The sequence below is a fragment of the Eumetopias jubatus genome, unplaced genomic scaffold, assembly GCF_037043125.1.
Source record: "Eumetopias jubatus isolate StellerSeaLion01/CBP00866 unplaced genomic scaffold, mEumJub1_p1.0 scaffold_15, whole genome shotgun sequence".
Classification (NCBI taxonomy): Eukaryota; Metazoa; Chordata; class Mammalia; order Carnivora; family Otariidae; genus Eumetopias; species Eumetopias jubatus.
The window spans coordinates 34,558,045-34,578,793 of NW_028274821.1; the positions used below are offsets into that span (position 1 = coordinate 34,558,045).

General features: G+C 37.8%; 1 protein-coding gene across 1 annotated transcript in view; it reads right to left on the reverse strand.

The window, feature by feature from the left end:
* PTPRD (protein tyrosine phosphatase receptor type D) overlaps nucleotides 1-20,749 on the reverse strand; it is a 424,904-nt gene that overhangs the window by 41,822 nt on the left and 362,333 nt on the right. The window contains exons 25-27 of the mRNA XM_088019124.1: nucleotides 17,677-17,852; nucleotides 4,915-5,034; nucleotides 4,261-4,415 (exon numbers count right to left, since the gene is read on the reverse strand). Coding sequence (XP_087875250.1) covers nucleotides 4,261-4,415; nucleotides 4,915-5,034; nucleotides 17,677-17,852 — 451 coding nt within the window. The remainder of the gene's footprint in view (nucleotides 1-4,260; nucleotides 4,416-4,914; nucleotides 5,035-17,676; nucleotides 17,853-20,749) is intronic.

Here is a 20,749-nt window from a genome sequence, read left to right on the forward strand (position 1 = left end):
GTTACTTGAGGTGGATTAGGAAACAGGATTGAACATCAGCAGGTGGAGAGGGGAACACGTGAGATTCCAGAGTGTATAAATATCATTTACCAAGAGACAGAGATGAAAGTATTTGGAATGTGTAGCTAGCGGTAGGTGGCTAAGAGAGGGAACAATGAGGCATGAGGGAGACATCAGCCTAGATTATAAAGGGCCACGAACACAATGCTAAGTTCAAACATCATCTTGATGGCATCAAGAACCACCTCATTAATTTCCTTAACGGTATCCTCTTAAGGATGCATCCTTAACAGTATCCTCTTAAGAGTTCAGTGGTTTCTCAGGTCTTCAAGAACACAGATTTGTTATTATAAATGATTCTATCTCATAGGAAATGAGAAAATGTTCTCTGTCACTGGAGAAAATCTGACGGAACTACCATGATGGAAAACATCTAACTTTTTAAAAATCTGTTAGATTAAATACTGCATATTTAGAAACATCTGTTTATTCATAGGATACACAGCTCAGTCGCATAGATTATATCCAAGTTAATGTTGATTATTTTCTCTTGAGTGTAAATATATATATATATATATATACAGCTTTTAAAACTTATTCAATAATTAATATGCTAATAATTATTTGACATTGTTCTAAGGGCTTTATCATTTCATATTATTTCACTTCATCTTCATGAAACTCTTACTGCTGTGGAGAGATCACCCCACTTACAGGTAAAGAAATACAGGATAGCAGATAGGAGGTAACTTGCCCAAAGTCACACAGCCCATAAGCAAACAATCCAGCATTTCACTCAGGCAGTCTCTCCCCAGCGTGTGTGCTCTTAATGTGGAGTTTATAGGCTCTGTATGAACTGGTTGATAGCTAGAGCTGGTCTTTCTTCCTAGGCCTGTAGAACCATTCTTCTAGAAATATGGTAGACCCTAGCCTTGTCTGTGATTACCACTAGGCTATCCTCCTAGCTCTTTCTTACTACTGACTGTTAGAATTTCTCTTATTCATAGTAGCTCTTTTTAGTCCTGGCACATTTATCACCAGACAGAACTACTGGAGGAACATGAATCTTCTCTTTTTCTGCCCCCTCCCCCCTCTGTTTGTACTACTACCAGACTTCATTTAAAACTTCCTTCATTCTCACAGGATCTGTTTGGCAGAAGGCTTGGGTTTGACTTCGTCACTACTTCTTCAGAACAGAGGGAAAAAAAGCCAAATCCATCATAGGAGAAATCACAACATGAAATACAGTATTTACTAAATTCCAGAGTATTTGTGTGATTATTTACAACAGGGTCATGATTACCGTCATTGATAACTCTGTTACTTGTCAATTGTGGGTTTCTGCAAAGTTTCTTCCTGCTTAGAGATGATTTCTAAACTAGCATTTCTTGGGTTCCACACAAGCAGTTTTTGTCTGCAGTGACTTTTCTCTGCCACTCCATCAGAAAAATTGTGCTCTGAGGTTTTAACATACACTGTATCCACGTCAGTGATTCATGCTGATTTGCATGGTAACAGTGTGGACATGGCCAGGATTTCTCACAGACACATGAGATAACTTATGGGTGAGCACAGATCATTTCTCAGAGCTCAGTTTATGCTGCATCTTTCCCTCATTGTTTCAAAGTCACTAATAAATTTCTTCTACTGATATACCTACTTTTCTGTTTAATACAAAGCTTCTCCAGAGCCTCAGGCACAGCACTTCCAAATGTCAGCTGCTATTAGCTCTGCACATTCATCTTTGTTTCCTTATTTCTCCGAAGTTGTCTGTATCTCTCAGAGGTGAGTCCAGGTGGCTTGACATAAGATCGGGGTGCGGGGGTATAGGAGTGTATGTATATTCTCAAAATAATGTATATAGCTATTTATCTCATCTCTCCTTCTTGCCTGCAAACTTTTCTGGACCCAACTAAGTATCTAGCATAAAGCCTTACACCTTGCTTAAGATCAACAGAGCATAAATTGTGTTTTTAAATTATCAGTCAATCAATCACTCCATCGAGGATCCCAGGTCCTCCACTTTAATTTACAGGAACGGGAAGCATATTTTGAGACAGGGAACATGCTGTATTTCAAACTGTAATGCAAATACAATGTTTTGTGAAAACGTCCAAGTTAGGTTTACTTCATTTTTATCTGTATTTATATATATCTCAATGTGTGTGTGTGTGCTTGTGTATATATCACTGTATGTGTATTTCTGTGTGAACTGCATTTTCGCCTTTAGGAATATGAGGGCAACCTTTCTTCAGTGAGCCCAAACTTCCTGTTTCCCTATCCTGCAGCCAAAATTCATGTGAAAACATTTCATGTGTGATCTTCATAATCAAGTGGAGCTGGTGCCAAGCAGGGGTGGAGACATGTCACCAAGCACAGTGACTCTGACATATGCGAAGAAGGATATATGACAGAGTATACCGACTGGTCAAACTAGTGCCTGCCGAAACCAACAGGCAGGAGAACCAGAAATCTGCTGTCAAGATGCAAGAGCATTGGCTCAAATTAAGAAAAATAATTTCTAGTGTTTCAGAACCATGCAAAACACTGCAACATAGTGTCAGTTCCAGAGAAGTACTAGATTATAAAACATGAGCCAGACTATGTCTGGCTTCCTAGCTCTCAGTACTTGAACCAAACCCTGTAGCTTCTCTTCTGCTCTCTTCTCTTGATCCGACATACCTTTAAGAACATCAAACAGAGAAAAGCATGGGAGAGTGCTTTGGAATTTGTAAAATACTCTATAAATATAATGTGGTGTTATTAGTTTTTGTCGGGGAAAAATTGTTGGGAAAGAGAAATAAAACATCTCCTTGTTCAAAACCAGCTAGGCTGCTGTTTAACAATTACCATTGTAGCATGGGTTAGTCAGGTGAATTTTACTGCTTTTATTCTGCTCTATCTGTTGTCCCCATCTTTTTGTAAAAACAGAGGCATTTTTAGGATCCACTGTATTATGCTCAAGTATAATATGGGATATGAAAGAGTTATACTATTAAGTGATGATAGAAGTGGTTTATGATAGATGCTTTCTTTTTTTCATATATACTTACCCGCAGCAATTTTACTTGTCTGTGCAAAAAATCATATTCTCTCATATTTGAAGTACCCAATTTACAAAGAACTATTATGGATTATATGAATTATACGTTTGTATAGTAATATATAGAATCTGATTAGGTATCTTTAGTAATATGTTTGTAATGATACTTGAGAGGAACTAAGGAAGTGGTAAGAAATCAGTTAAATAGTAAAAATGTATAAACACATTTATAGTAGAATCTGAGTGGTGACATAAAGATTGTTACTCAGCATTAAGTAAAAAATAATCATAAATTATACAACATTTCAAAAGAAATACAGGCTTATTACCTCCAAGTACATAAAATAAATTCTTCCAAAATATAGGTCTTTATATTATATTAAATTTTTAAAACTCAGATTAGTATAGTTTCTATATGTGACTTGATAATACTAATATGTAGAAGGTATCTAGAAGCTGTTATAGTTAGGGGCACCTGGATAGCTCAATCAGTTAAGCGTTTGCCTTTGGCTCAGGTCATGATCCCAGGGTCCTGGGATCGAACCCCACGTCGGGCTCTCTACTCAGTGGCAGCCTGCTTCTCCCTCTCCCTGTCACTCCCCCGATTGTACTCTCTCTCTGTCAAATAAATAAATAAAATCTTAAAAAAAAAAGCTTTTATATTTATAGTATTATTTTGTTCGGCAATTTTCTTTCCTATATATAGTAAAAATGTTGTATCAGCCCAAGCCACAAGAACTTGTCAAGCAATTCCTCTATCTTTCTATCTATCTATCTATCTATCTATCTATCTATCTATCTATCTATCATCTATCTATCTATCTCATTTCTAAAGAATATTCCTCACACAGATGAAACTTGAACCAAATCACAAGATTGATTCTTAACTCTTTTCTGTTTCATCTATTTATTGCCATGTGCACACTCAATTTTGTGTTTATATGTTTATTTATTTTTACTCCAAAGAGAAAATAGCATGAACCATACAGTTGCTTATTGCCTCCAGAGAGGCATATTCATCTATATCAAATCCTTTCTACAAATGTTAGTATGGACCTCATTTGACTAAAAACCACCTGTATTATTTATAAAGAGATCTATTATCCCAGAGAATCAAAAAGTTGGAAGGAGAATATCCAATGAAGAACAATTTAGCTTTCTGTTTTCTCTTGGACCTTCTGACTATGAGAAAAACAAATGCTCTCAGTGGTTCTTACCTGCAGTGTACAACCATGGGACCTGCATCAGGAGGGTTACAGGTTTTGACTCTCCGTAAGAAAGCTAGAAAAGGTGTAGGGTGCTCTGGAACGCCGTGATCAGGCCAGGCAGTGAACTGGAATTGTCTTACTTCTCTCTTCTCACTTGACCCATTCTGTGAAGCAGGAAGACTGGGTAAGATTCTGTGTTCTTAGCCTCAGATTGTAGTGATGAGTAGTAACATGGAAATATGCTATCTTAATTCCTTCCCCTACCCTATGACCTTTGGGAAGATGCACTCTTTGGAACTATCAACACTAAGCTATTTGTAAATGACAACTATTTGCTCAGGAAGATAAACATTCTTAGGTGAGAAGCATTATATTTTTTAGGTATAACTATCAGGAGTGCACCTGTTGTAATTTGCAGAAAGAACTAGCTCTTCTTCATCTATTCTTCATTTGCGGAAACTTCTGTTCAGAGTGAGAGTTCCATATTTACTTATAAATCACTGGACAAGGAGAAAAATTGCTGAGTGATAATGGAAGAATTATTTCATTCTTCACCGTTGCCAGTGGAATCAAGATTAAAGTCTTAAGATATTTGATTTCTCAAAAGATGCTTTCTTTAAGTAATGGAAAGGGGAAACGGAGGGGGAAAAATAAAAGGCAAACCTTGTAAAGTGCAAATGTCCGCACACAGTACGTGGCCAGTTCCACCGTATCGAGCAGCGTCACTTGCACCAACCCGTGGGTTTCTGTGCCTCTACTGGGCCAGTACTGGTCACACTTCACCTAGAAGAAACAAGTGACACATTCAGGGCAGATGCTCATCAATTTCTCTATTTGCCTCACTCGGAGTTGCTGTTGAAGGAAAACAGCTTTTTGGTGTTTCATTTTATGTTGATCTTTTTCTGGCATGTATTCTTGTTATCCCATATATGTAAATTACTGCTCTAATGCCAATATAAACCGCATTTTTCAAACTGGTAGGAATACTAAGCAGTAACAGATTCGATTTTCCTGGAGAAAAATAAATTGCAGATTGTTGCTGAGTAAAATAAAGAAAGCGGTATTTGAAACTTTAGAGTACTTGAAAAGAAAACACAAATTTGAAAGAGGGCACTTATTGAATGGAGCACTGGGTGTTATATGCAAACAATGAATCATGGAACACTACATCAAAAACTAATGATATAATGTATGGTGATTAACATAACATAATAAAAAATAAATAAAAAAGAAAACACAAGTTTGTTCTGGGATATATGTCATGAATCGCATCAGGAGGATTATGCTCAGCCATTTAAATGACATGGTGAGATAGTTAGTATTCACCCATCAAGGTTTAAAAGGCACAAACTAGTTCACCATCTTGAACTATCACAATTTCCAAATACACTTGTTTAAAGAAAACTAGAAATGATTTGTGAATCTATCAAAGTATAATAAACAACATGGCATTGTAAAAAATACAAGATAAATGGTATTTGCATCCAAAACAAATTAAATCGGTAATGTGTAGTGGAAAAAGAGCTGTGTGTTCTTTAAAACCGGTCTCAGAAGGTCATACAATAGTGCAAAGTTAAAATAATTTAAAATTCATTCATTTCAGATGAATAATCTACAATTTCTATGTGGAGTTGAACAAAAGCACATAAAAAGTATTCAAGTCAAGTAGTTTAACATGCAACAGAAAAATAATTCCAAGTCTGGAATACATTTCAAACTTACTAGGTACTGTGGGTATTAAAAAGCATAATAAAAAATGATAAACACAACACTATATTTTCTAGTAAGGTCATAGATAAGAATATATTTACCCTTTCTATCTCAGATTAAAAGAAAAGATGGGAATAATTCTTAACTGAAATGCATTTCTCTAGGTAAAGAAATCTAGTACCATTTTATATTAGGAATCACACCGTGTAGTTGAAAAAGAAAGATTCGAAAGTCATAATCTCTAGATTTAAACAAAAGCAATGAGGCATTATTATCATAGACACTAGAATTTTTTGGTCCAGTGAATAGAATTGCTAGATAATTATTTGCTTTTATGTTGAATATAAATATTAGTAGCATTCTGTGAATAATATTGTAATTTTCTCTTTCACAGACGTAGCATCTGCTCTTCAAAGGACTCAGGCTCTTTCTATCTAGATAGTGGGCCTTCTGAAAAGGCAGAGGTTTTATTCTCTATCCAATTTCCTAGACAACAAAAAGGAGAAAACCACTGTAATGTACAGTTATACAGTAAAGTGGAGGTTGAATTTACAAGGTTTGACTCTCATGCCTTTATTTCAATGGTGAAACCACACAAACACCTATTTTATAAAAAACAAACAAGAGTGGTTCAAGAAAGATGGGCAATTTGTGTCTTAATTGGATTTTTAAACATACTTACATGTTTTCTAGATGCATAATATATTCTTCTATGTTTATATTTCTATGATATGATCTACTTAAAGAACAATAACACAAGGGAAAGACAATTCTCTAAGGAGAATATTGATATAGCATGACCCTGACTGAGTACCTCTTATGTTCTCTGATCATCCATTAAAACCTAAATTGTATGTGGGTGGAATTAGCAGAGGGTACCACCTGAATACAGCCAACACTACTTAAGTAGCCATGATTCAGATTGAAAGAAAATCACAAAAATTATGCCAAAGGCTCTGATTTAAACCATAAAATAGATGTCAAGTTGATGTCTCGCTGCAAAGGACAAAAGTAACTTTGGAGACCTCTTACTGCAACATTTGAGAGGATGTCAGCAATGTGTTGAGTTAAAAAATGAAGAGAGAAACTCAACTCATTATTTAACAGTTTCAGCTGGATGGCAACCCTTTCAAATAAAGATCAACAGTTCAAATCCCATAGGGACAAATATCACTATGATAGACACAAAAACAGCAGGTTGATGCAATGAAATGATCTATAAGGTCAGTACGATGCACTGAACCAAATTCAATGCAATTATATTTCAAAGCTGGGAATTGATTATCATCAGACCTTTTGGTGAGATAAGACAAAGGAAATGAAAGATAGGACCATAAGCCAGCTTTTATGTGACCTCTGGAAGAGTTGTTTCATTATTTAGTGACTTTCCATCAACAACTCCACTCCATCCCTAAGACATAGCAAAAACTGAAGTTACACTAATTATTCTCATACTTCAAGTATTAAGTTTAAAACTGCAACTCTTATTGACTTATACTCTGACTCCTTTAGGAAAAAAGAATACTGGAAAACATTACTTTAAGGAGTGAATGTTGTGAACATTTTTAGCTAAAAGAAGGGGAAAAGAAAGCTTTTGTACTCAGTTGAAATAATGTACTTGAATCTTACTCTTTATGAAAAAAACAAAAAACAGAAAAACAAAAAACACCAAAAAAACCAACTCAGACAAAAACCCTGCTCTAAAATGTTTCAAACTCAACAGCAAAAAACTGGAAGCAATTTTTTCAAGCAAATATACTTAAACACTGTTGTTTTCCCTCAAGAAATATTTCACAAAGGGAGTTTATGAAAAAATAAGTATTTTAATGTATGTACACATGCACACATATGGTCTCAGCAGCAGAATTAGAAGCTTTCCACAGGCTTCTCGGAACAGCTATAGCAATCCACTCTTCCCTTCATTAGTAAGTACCTGGGCACTCTCTTCTCTCTCTCATTCTCTGAGTAGCCCACACGCTTTCATCTGCTTTCTAAGGGTTACATTTAAGGGCTCAGATTTACTGACATTCTTTTAAGTCCTTCATTTTTAGCCATACACTAAACAAACGATTTCTGATTTCAACATTAGAAAGCAATTGGGAAGTATAGTGAGTGAGTGAGAACAAGGGCACAGGAGAACAGTTAGAAATTATTTTTTTTCTAATTATCCAATGCAAATGAACTTGCTTCATCGTCTCTCTTGAAATGTTTTTTACTTGGACCATAGCCCCTCCCTCCACCTTTTCTTCTTTTCCCCTGGGAGAAAATCTCAGAAGATATTTCTAGAGAGAGTTACCACTTTTAGGCTTTGTGCACAGAGACTAGTATAGGAGGCTCCCCTCTGAGCATCTAAGAACTAGAAGGCAGCAGCTCCTGAACACAAATACTGATGCTTGCCTTTTCCTCTTTGATTCTGAAGTGACTGACTACATCTTCAGGGCTGATGCATAGAAGGTTGGGCAGTCTAACTGGATGGCTGGTAAACTGCTTCTCTATTTTTAGGACCAAAGTCCAGCAGCCTCATTTGTTAAATGGGTACAATATCTCCAGCATGATATTGTAACATAATATCATGGCTATCATAAGGCTCAAAAACCATGCACCTGAATCTCTAAACCCAATAGGCATTCAATAGGCAACAGCTATTACTAGTTCTCAGTTAGACTATGTTCCCAATTTTTTATGATTGTTGTTCTAAATAATGTAATCGTTCTAAATGTGAACAAAAGAAACATGTTATTAATCCCCATGGATATGTATTTAGGAGTTGCTAAGTCTTAGAAACTGTGAGGACACCAACGTGAAATGAGATGCAGTCCTGCCCCCAATCCATCAGCTTTACTGACTAAATATAGAGGTACGTTTTCATCTGCTGGTTCTTCAAATACATAGTTGTGAGATTTTCAAATAACTCCCTTACTCTACCTGGGTCCTAGTCAGATGTGAGAAGAGAATGATTTAGTGTCTGAGGGGGAAAAGGAGAGAAGCAGAACATGATACCCAGGCTGTGGTTTAGAAACCTTACCCGGTAACTCAATTTGAGGCCTAACCTAAATAAGACAGTTCAGATTTCTGGCCAAATTTGGAGGAGATACTTACTTTTATTATTACAAAGTGATTACCCTTATATGGTAGCTTAATTTCTTCATAATTATGGAAAAAACAAGCTGACCATCACTAAATGTATGCTATGGAATTAATTTATATCCCCTCTTTCATGGCAACCTATTAAAAGCAAATTGATGGAATGATAAAACTTGTCATTGGAAATATCATGTAGGATTTATCCAGTAGGTCTGCTGACTGTGCTTCGGAGAAATGCTTTCTTTCTAGTTCGAGTTTGACTTCCATATGGCTTATCTTGGAAGTGCTTGGCACATCACAGATATTCAACAACTGGAGGCCAACTTTATAATCAACTATACTGTGGTCTGCATTGACTTATTTTTAAATTGCCCAAAACTTTCTGAAAGCAAAACCTTCTCATTTCAATTTAACAGAGACTCATTGAGCATGGCAGCAGCATGGCGAAGCAACAGAATTCCAAAGTATGGGGCGTCTGGGTGGCTCAGTCAGTTAAGTGTCTGCCTCCGGCTCAGGTCATGATATCAGGGTCCTGGGTTTGAGCCCTGCGTCAGGCTCCCTGCTCAGCGGGGAGTCTGCTTCTCCCGCTCCTCCCCACTTGTTCGTGATCTCTGTCGCAATCTCTGTCTCTCTCTCTCAAATAAATAAATAAAATCTTCAAAAAAAAAAAAAGAATTCCAAATGTAATAAACCAATACCTTCAAAGGGTCCCAGCGTCACTGATGCGAAATCCACTTGCTATATGGTACTTCGAAAAGTTTGCCTGGGGCCAGATAATTTATCCAAAGGACTTAGAATAAACAATAAATGATAGACAGGAAAGCATAACTGTTGCTGAAAGTAACTGGAAATTGGTATCTACTATGTTTGGTCAGAAGAACCTTTTATAAGGAGCGAATAGAAAGTACGCTAACATTAGATAATACAAGTCAAAGTTGGTATTGGGACTATGGGAATGTTAATATACGCTCATCAATGCACATTTAATAAGGGAGAACATAATAAAAGGAAGTTTCAGAAAATTATTAGGATATATTTTAGTGGGTGGATAAATTATATGCTGAACTGTTTGTATAGGTGGCAGTTTTAAAGACCAGCTTAATACTTGATTATTCAAAAATAAGTATGGAGATCATCTCAATGATTCTATTGTCTTTCAGTGATAATGTCATTCTTTTCACTCAACTAACATTTGGCCATATCTATTTTCAAATGGCAAAAGGGTAGTCTGGTTTGTGTATTTCCCTTCTTCATTTTCTTTTTGTTGACCACTACATAGTGAAGATCAAGTACAATGGAATACCTGAAATGAGAGCAATATTAAAGCATTTGACTACCACTGCAGTAATAGCTTTTCATAAATAAAACCAGAAAGTTGAAAAATATTATTCTCTAAATAAACCAAATTATTCATTATAAAACTGCTTATTAGTTCATTGAACCATTTGAACACTTCAAAAAATCGATATTTCCTTCTGTTTGATGTGTGCTATAGACTAAAATTTTGTGTCCCCCCCCCACCAAATTTATAGGTGGAAATTTAATCCCCAGTGTGATGGTATGAGGAGCTGGCCTTGGGGAATTGATTGGGTCTAGGGTGCAGTCCTCCTGAATAGGCTTCATGCCTTACAACAAACTACAGAGAGCTCTCTCCCTCCTTCTACCATGTGGGGATACAGAAGGAAGACAGTTTTCTGTGAACCAGGAAGTGGATCCTCACCAGATACCAAATCTGTTGGCTTCTGGATCTTATACTTCCCAGTTTCCAGAATTGTGAGAAGTAGATTTCTGTTGTTTATAAGCCACCCAGGCTATGGCAACAGACTAGGACAATGTGCCCACCAGAAGTTCATATAGGGACGTGCACTACACTTTTCTAATGACATCCCCCATTAAATTGATAGTCATTACATCTCAAGTTTCTGGCACTTTGTTGTAACCCGAGGAAAACTCTATGAAGTACCTCTTTGTCCTGGCGAGGCAGCACTTAAATATCAGCTCTTCCCACATAGCTGTGGTCCTTAGATTTTGCACCTCAGTGCCAATCACAGCTGGCAGCGGCTGGGTGCTCTAAATAGCCCTGTGGGCATCTCGGAGTCTGCCTGGATTTGCTCAGTGGTTGCCTATGTCCCAGCAACACTCCTGTGTCACTGTTACTGAGCGGTATATTAGATGATTTAAAGTTTCAATGAAAAGATAGTTTCTGTACACCAGTAGTTCAATACATTTTAGCATTTTAACAACTAGTACATTTATACTGGTGCATAGCAGCTGAACCTCAGCTTTGCCTGAAACAGAGATTGATCCACACTTCTTAAAATTTTAGAAGTGACCTCACCAGCCTGGGAGTGCTACAAACATGAATGTGGACAATGAGAGGGGCTTTGCACAAAGTTGCCAAGAGCAAAATTGCATCTCTTCCTCCCAGACCAGCTCTTTCATAGGCCAGGATGCCTCTCATTCACTTTCCTGAGAATGTTTGTTTGGGGCCAGAATCGGTAGGCTGCCCTTCTAAATCGAGGAGATGAGGGTAGGGGAAAGAAGGTAGAAAATGTGAGAAACTAACAAACAGTAAGAAATTGGTGGGATTCTTTCTCTTTTATCTGACATTGTGTCTGTTGACAAGAGAAAACCAAGAGTGTGGAACTTGCTAGATAAGGACCCAAACATCTTTTAGGTTGCCAATATGAGCATCATTCTTTTTGTTGCCAGTGTCCTATTTACATTAAGTATCCACCACTTTTCAGAAACAATCCCATACATCATGCAGACTCCAAAGGCAATGTTTGTGCTGCCGTTTCTACAGTTGCTTAAGGAAAAAGCAGTTTCTGTTGCCGTAGATAGGCAGTGCTTTAGGCTGCAGTTTGAGAAATTAAATGTTTAAGGCCTTCGGCGCTTCCAGTTCTATTTGGAAAAGGACACAGACCTGGCATTTGGAAAGCATTTGCTCTCCATTAAACTTACCGAACCTTGACAAACCAGAGAGGCCAAGAATTAGTCTGCCGCTGGCCAAGGCTGGGCCTTCCAAAACCGATAACGACAATGAAAACAATAACACTGCCATTTATAATTTTCAACAGGATTCTGCCAACTTCTAACCCAAAAGGACCTCACAATATGAAAAGAATCTCAAGATGTGTTTTACAGGAAAACAAGAAAACATTTGATCAGAATGTCCTTTGCCTAGAATTGTCCTCTTGGCCATAGAACCAAATGTGAACATGTCTCACCTTCCCTCTGTATTGGGGGAAATATACTAAGGAGACGTTCATGGACAGGGGAGGACATCGGAGGTGGAGGGAGTGATCATTAGGTCAGAAGTGCTCCACCCATCAAATATCAAGTCTCTGTATTCTTATTCCCTAAATTATTAATACAATGTTGTTAACACCAGCCGAGTCCCTTCGGCCTTGACAGCATCTATCTTCCATTCATCAGCACAAACAACAAAATTCAGTGGAGCAAGGAATTTCCCCTGCTATGACCTATGATAAACTAAAGTCATGATGTACAAAACATTTGACCTGCTCTAGCAATGTATACCATCAACTGAGTTGCATAATTTTCTATTTGGGAACAGAAAATGGGATTTAGATGGTCTGGAAACCAAGTGTAGAATTCCTCACTTCTAACCCTATGCTTATACCACTAATCAATGTGGCCCACACTGAATGGCAGTTCAAATCATGTCCCTTTTGTTGAGGATCAAAATTTCACTCCTTATCCTCAACATTTATAGCACTAATCAAAGCACAATACCACAATAATAGCACCTTAAGTGATTCAACTCCCATTAGAAAGCTTGCAAGACAACAGAAACATCAGTGAGCCTCAACCATGGGCAGTGAGTAAGGGCAAGCTGGTGAGGACAAAAGAAAGTCAGCTATCCCTTAACCTTGGTTAAGCTGTTTCAGCTTGTAACTCTAATCAAGGCTGTTGAAGAATTTGTTAAGCATGAGGATTACACATTCCCTCTGTCTTGTATTCCTTAGGATGGGAAACAAAGTAGAAGAGGAACAGCCAAAGGAAATAGATGAAGGGGGGAAAAGAAATAGACAATCGCTCACAAAATAATAGAGGTTCCTGGGCCAGGAGTCACCATGGCAAATCCTACCTTGGAACCTCCAATGGTTCAAACCAGGCTGCCAACCATGTGTCTTACTTGCCCACAAATAACACCCTTGGAGTGGAAATCCCAGCTGTATACATTTACTCTCCTACTAGTGCTTCATTTTTTCCGAAAATTTTCTTCCCTCCATGTGGTTGCCCAAACCAATTCATGTGCTTACTGGCATGTTATGAAACATGGAAACAATTAGAGACCACATTCTAGGGCACAAGAGAATGACTCGCTACAGAATCAATGAACTATGCAGAACTTGAGAGGATTTGGCAAAAAAGATGGAAATTGTAGAATAAGACCTACTAACAGTATCTCATGTCACACAGCACATTCTATAAGGCTTTAAACTGATCTGTGTGTTTTCAGGCAGCAATCGTACTTTACTTTCAAAGTCTAGTTTATAGCCTTATATTTTGTTTTGTTTCTTTATTTATCCAAATGAAACTCAGAAAATATTCAATGTACACATTCTCTCTTCAGGGTTTGATAGCTGAATGCACACACTATGCAAACAGTCTTCTCAGTTAAGTTTAGAATTCTTGTAAGGCCACATTTGAGGGGGAGTGTTTGAAATCAAAGAACTTAAGTTTCCAAAAGACCAATTTGAGTCCTAAGTCATCACACTTGGAAGGGCTTCTTTAGCAAAGGAAATGCTAAGAATGGTCAGTTCTTTAACAAAAGGCTAGTGAAACTTCTAATACATGTTAATGAACCCAAGAGCCTTTTGTGTGAGTGAGCTGTTCTAACTTGGCAAAGGTTTAAGCACTGCTGCTTTATCATCCAAAGGCCTGAGTGAGAGGCAAAGCACAAAGCTAGAAAACACAGGACATAGGTACTAAGGGGGCAATTCCCTAGCACCGTCAAGTAAGTAAGAGAATGGGGAGGGGTAATGCAAAACTGAATCAAAAGTAAACGTGGTATCAAGAATATATTATCTTTAGTGACAATTATTACTACATGTAATTCATGTTGATATTATTATTTTCATATTCTATTGCTTCAAGATATGGTTGCAGTGGAAGCTGCAGTCAGAATGTCCTTGTGGTCCATGTGCAGACTGATTAACAATTCCCTGCAACAGTGTCTTGATTCTGGAGATTCTGTCCTGGGGAAGGCAAGTGCAAAAGAAGCCCATGTTGTGAGCTCTGTTTGGTCACAGTACATGGGTGTTACTCTGGGAACAGTGGGCAGAATTCATCATGAGCAATGACTCTATGAGGCTGGTCAGGATTCACTGTCAGCCACAGAGAAACAAACACATTGCATTTGGGAACAAAAACTGAATTATTTGAGAGCCACTTTAGGGGAAACTGAGATTGTACTGGTACATCTTCCCAGCTCTCTGTCTCAACCAAACCCTAACAGATGAGACTCCTTACCTTGGTTAATACCCACAATAATCCTATGTAATTTAAAAAGGACAAATGAGACTTTCAGTCTCATTTCAGGAATCCTAGTAACATGTTCACTGTCAAACACCTAGTAAGCACTATAGCTGGGATCTAAACCCACACATCTGACTGCAAGGCACCCCTATTTAGGACTGTGTCATATAATTCCCTTCTCTTTGATGGTGGTATCCCCAGGCAGTCTTGTGAAATATCATCTGTCCTCTCTTCCCTTTCCTCTTCGATCTCCCCCATCACCAAATCTCCAGTCAACATGTACTCCTGCATACAAGTATTCTGTAGTACACAGAAGTGTTTACACACACATGCACACAAACACACATACACACACTTTATTTTTCTATATACCAAGGGGTGTGTGTGTGAATATTATTTCAAGAATCTGAGCCTTCTTCCAAATAATGACACTTCAGGCTTCAGCCCTTGGAGAGGTGATTTGTTTCAACCACCTGGACCACCTCTCTTTATGGGGGAGACTACAAGCAGTCCCTAAATAAAGCCAGACTAGTTCAAACATCTGCTTTGAAATTGAAAATTCACTGAGTCCCCAGATCAGCCCACATAACCCACAGAGTTCTTAAAGTATAAAGCTATATATTTCAGTAACAATTAACCACTATTTAGATAAACTCAATCCAAGTTCTTAGTTGTGAATCCAGGAACGCCTGGCACCCTAGACTTTAGGTGAAAGAGCAACTGGATAGGGAAAAGTGAGGTGGGAGGATGTGAGGGAGAAGATGGAAGAGCAGGTGAGATAATTTGGGGGACCAGTGCTTTGCTAGATTTCTCCGTTGCATTTGGTCATTCATTCTCAAGCATTTTGGACTGGGGAATGAAGGGCTTTGGGGCCTTGTGGGCCAGGGCTCATTTGTATGTTCAGATTGATGACATTGAGACCCCTCAATATTGACTTATGCAGGTCATCACAAGTTTGGGTACAGACTGAACCACCACAGAATAAAAATCACAAGACAGCATTTTAATTGGCCTCCTTAGGCCATTTAACAACGGAGAAAGCTAACTTGCAAGAGCAAAAAGTAATTAATGAAGGGAGCAAACAGAGGTTCATTTAGTAACTTCAAAATAAGTTCCTCTGTCTGAGGTGGGGAAAAAAAGGTAGCCTGCAACATAAAGATAAACTGTAGGTATTTAAGTCACAATGCCTTCCGCCAAGAACTGCTCATTACCATCAGATGTTGTGGTGGCAGTGGGGCCAGTTAGAACTAACTTTATTATTAGAAGCAATTAGGGAGAAAAGGGGCAGAATTTCATTGGGTTATTTCAAAACAAGTTTCTGTGCACGGTTTAATGAAGGCCTGCAGTGTCAAGATAAAATGTGTGTTTTACTGAAAACAGCTTTTGCAAATGACTGCTTGTTACCAGCAGTATCTCCAGGCAGAGCAGTCTGGGTAGGTTGGATTTACATGCATGCTGTAATAGAATAGTTCAGCTGTCTCAGCTTCACAGAAGTGTTAACAGGCAATATGGCCTGATGGTTAAGCACATGTGTTCTGGAGCCAGACTGCCTGTCTTCAAATCCTCACTCTGACCTTGAGAGCAGAATGACCTTGAGTGACCTCAGGAATGTTCTAGGCTTCGTTGATTCATATGTAAACTGGAGATCATAGTAGTGTTTATCTCACAGGATTGTTGTGAAATATCAATGTGTCTAATATGTGTTAGATGTTGCATTATGAAGAGTTATATCCCAGAAACAATTGGGTGGGGGGTTATTTTTACAGGACTTGGTATATGGTGGTTACCCTGAGTACAGATCAATAATGGATCTATTTACATATTTTTAATGGGGTTTTCATGTAAAGAATGACAATGATATTTGTCTTCACAGTCATACAGTTTTCATCTAAATTCTTTTCAGATGGTATTTCAGTATTTCTATAAAATTCACATGTTATAAACAGGTTTGATTGCGCTTTGGGTTTGCTGAACCAGTTGTGTACCATATCCTTTACTTCCACCTTTAAAGTAATGGCTGGGACTTTTTATATTTTCCTGAGTCTGAGCTTTCCCCTTATGAATTCCCTGCACAGCCTTCAACTCTTCCCTCATCTACATACCTGGGCTAAAAGAAACTGCCATGTATCGAGCTTAGGAGACCATTTAAAAAAACTCAACCGTCCCACAAAAAATGGGGAGTTGGGCTTTGGCTTCCTTCTAAATATCTTTTTGAGACTACTGTGACCACAGTAAAAGAGACCTCTCACCAGTGGTCTCAAACTCTGCCCGAATGTCCTACTCTTCAGTGAGAGTGTGTGCTGCCTTCAGTGATTTTTCAGAGACTCCTTCATTAAATTCTCAAGGTTAAAGACTGATTTTCATCAGATGGCTACAATATTTGCATATTCAGTTGGGAATATGGCATACTGCTTACCCATTATGTTTTAGTTTTGCAAATCAATAACATTTAACTAATGTGCCATGCACCATAATATTGGACCCATATGATGAATAAAATCCCCTTCTTAGACCTTAACAAGCAATGACTCTGTTATTAAAATCTATTCACTTTGGAAAAGGCTAAAGTAGCAAAATGTCCTCTACACATTTATGTGTTTTCTCAGCTGTGTATTAACCCACACCATTTTTCTGGCTGCCCTAACTTAATTTATGGTAATTTGAATAATTTATATAAGAGCCTCTTTCACAGAATTTTAGATCTTACCCTGCAGATTATGAGAAAGAAAAAATTAAAAATACTGACAAGTATATATTGGTGGGATTCTCCCCCAAAGTCTGTATGTTCTTGTTCAATGTGAATTTTTGAAAGAGGTTCAAGCTAATATTTATTTTCTCTAACCAAACTGTCCACTTTTTTGAGTGTATATATATATATGTATATATATATATATATATATATATATATATATATTTGACAATCACATTGTAATGAGAGAATTTCCTTCTTGAAAGACTCAGTGTTAAAGAATGGTTTTATCAGAGTTGTTGATGCCCATTCACAATTTGTTCCTTTTGGAAAGTCAAAGCTTAAGGAAAGGGTAGATTCTGAAAAGAATAAAATATGCAGCATAGGGACTACCTGAGGAAAGGTCTGAAGAGGGAGAAGGTAGATATTCTTACCCTGGATCGTTCTTCTAGTTTTGTCATCATAACAACTGTTGCACTCCGTTGCTCCCATATCATTCTCCAAAAGTCCCCAAATGTTTCAGGGAGAGATCCCTGTGTTGCAATATAGGCGTTTTGTTTCCTATAGCCATCTATGTAGTTGGCATTCACATAGTCACTTCCTGGGATGCCTGTAAAACAAGAAGTGTTATTCCATGAGGTGAACCTATCACAAGAGGAAATAGCCTGGGATCTGGCCTGAGGGCAATGTTATATTATTGTTCCACAGTATGCTAGAGGAATCACAATATATTAAATTTTGGGTCTTAAGCAAGATAGTCTCATTGGGACTATCACATTAAAGAAATAGGTGTTCCAGGTGTTGAATCTCTGTAATATGACAAGGTAGATACCAAAGAAAGAAAAATATAACTGATTATCCATAGGGTGCTATTTTTCTCACATCCTGTCTATTTTCTCCACTGCATCAGTAAAATACAGCACGCAAAGGAGGACAGAAATTTATCTGGTCACATTCCTCACTCATGCTATTCCAATTGCCAGACAAAAATGAAATAAAATAATGCCTGAATCTGAAAACTCAGTGTAGGATGGAGCATGTGTAACGGTGAGAAATTCTTCACAAATTTAGCTAACAGGGAACTCATTTGTAAACTCATTTAATCCTTACAACAACTCTATGAAATATATCCTGTCAGGATCTTCCTTTAACAAAGGAGAAAACTGAGGTGTATCGAGATGAAAGCACTTGCTCTAACTGGTGGAGTCTGGTTTAATGATAGTCAGTCTGTCTGCTACGTCTGTCTTAGACTCTGCAGAGATTGCTTCTTGTTTAAACCTCACAGTACTGTTGTACCACATGTTCCTTTCCTTGGATTATGACGATGGCCTCTTATTTGCTTATCCCACTCTACTTTTGTCCTTTGCAGTCTGCTTTTCATCTAGCATGAGAGCAATTTCTAAGAAAACATTTCAGACCCTGTAACTTCTTTCCTTCAAACCCAACAATGGGTTTCCCTTTTACTTCCAGAAAATCCAAACTCTCAACAATACTTACAAAGCTCCACACTTTTCCAAACACATCTCATTCCATTCACCTCCCTGCCTTCTAAACTCTAGACACTGGTCCAGCTTCCATTGGTAGAAAACACTGCTCTCCTACCTGAGTGTCATCCCACACCTTAGAACACACTCTGTGTCTCCATCCCATTGTAAAATGCTCAGCCTATATCTCAGAAAGCCTGCCATTGATACTCCTAGACCTCAGAATTCCCTTGACTTTATGTTACTTATTACACACTGTAATTATATACTTGCTTGTTAACACAGTTATCACCTGCTTTGACCTCTAGACCAGGTCTCTGTTATTAACCCTTGCTATCTCGAGGGACAAAAAGAAATTTGCCCCAGTTTTGACATCTAGTAAGTAGCAGAGCTTGAACTTGATGCTGATATTCTGATTGAAAGTCTCATTCAGCGTGACACCTTTAAGAGGAAAACAGATAAATTTGAGCTTCTTCCAAGGAGAGTGACCAGAGTGGTTAAGGAAATCAAAGCTGTTCTGTATGAGAAAGGAATACATAGTACAGCTTGGCAGAGGAAAATGTAGGGGTTGGGGATGAGAGCTGCCTGTGAGGATCTGAAGAGAGGTTTAGGTTTACTCTGTTGGGATCCAAGTTTTTCCATTCTGAATGATGTAACTACAGAGAGAAGAATTTCATCTCCAATAACATAAGCATTTTCAAATTGTCAGAATCAAAAAGAGAATAGATTTCCTTGGGATGTAATGAGTTGCCTACCCCTGGAGGGGAACAAGCACTTTACATGGATACTGGCAAGATATGAGAGGTAGCACTAGAACCTGTACATGGCCCCTTCTTGCCCTGGGAAAATATGAGTCCTGGAGCTATGAGGAAAAAAAAGAGAATACTTTCTTTATAATAGAACATATGTTCCCAAGCTAAAATTGTTATATTTCACTGATTGCCACTTGCAATTACTTTGACTGCTTTTCTGATCCCAGTTGTAAAACTGATCCTCTCAAAAAAATAATGAAAGTCAGATGGGAACTAGTGGGCTCCAAGATGAACACATGCATATGGAATACCACCAGCATCAGTGAAAAGCTTTTTGAGTAAAAACTGAAATGCACGGTTGGTTGTAACACTATTCATCTATTACAGCTACTCAAGAAGCAGTTGGGGTTCTGGCAGCTCTTTGTTGATAAAGATTCTATTCCTCCAGACACCAAATTACTGTAGATTCAAAAGAGAGTTTAAATAAAGTCCTCAGGTTACGGCCATTGGGAAGTACATACAACCTCATGTCCATAGGATTTGGTTCTGAGCCAACAATGAACCAATTTTATAATACAGGAAAAGCCCACTTTTGAAATTTTAATTTAACAGTTAACATTAAAGAATTGATAAAAAAAAGGGTTCTGGCTAAAGACATCCATCAGCTACCAATATACAGAAAAGCTTTTCCAAGCCAGTTGAAAATAAAGAAATCTGGATTAATGACTCAGAAAAGCATCAGCAAGGCATTGTGCCACCTCCCCCTTATCAAGGATAACAACTATATCGGAATAATGTGTGAGAGGACAGAGGAGATGGACAGGAGACTCACATCTAAAGGAAGGGAATCAACACAGCTCAACATTCTTATGTAAATTTTAATCATTGATTACATAATGAATTGTTTTTGATATACTGCTTAAGTTTGAATAATAAATTATGATTATTTTTTAGCGGGGGTATAAGGGTGGGATGCTACTTAATAATGCTTACACTTCCCAGGGATAAAAATACAAAACATCTGCCTGAAAAATACTAGGCACTTGGGATCTGTACTGTATCACCAAATGCTTTAAGAATTTAAGAATCTGTATCACCAAATGCTTTAAGAATTTGATATTTTGAAAAGAAAGTTAAAAGGAAAAATTCAATACCTAGTAGAGTTAATTATTAGGCTAATGTTTACATCTTGAAAATAATGCTGAGGATCCTTTTCTATTTTGACACTCATCTGTAAGGAGGTAGTGCCTGGAATGAACACCTCCTTCCAG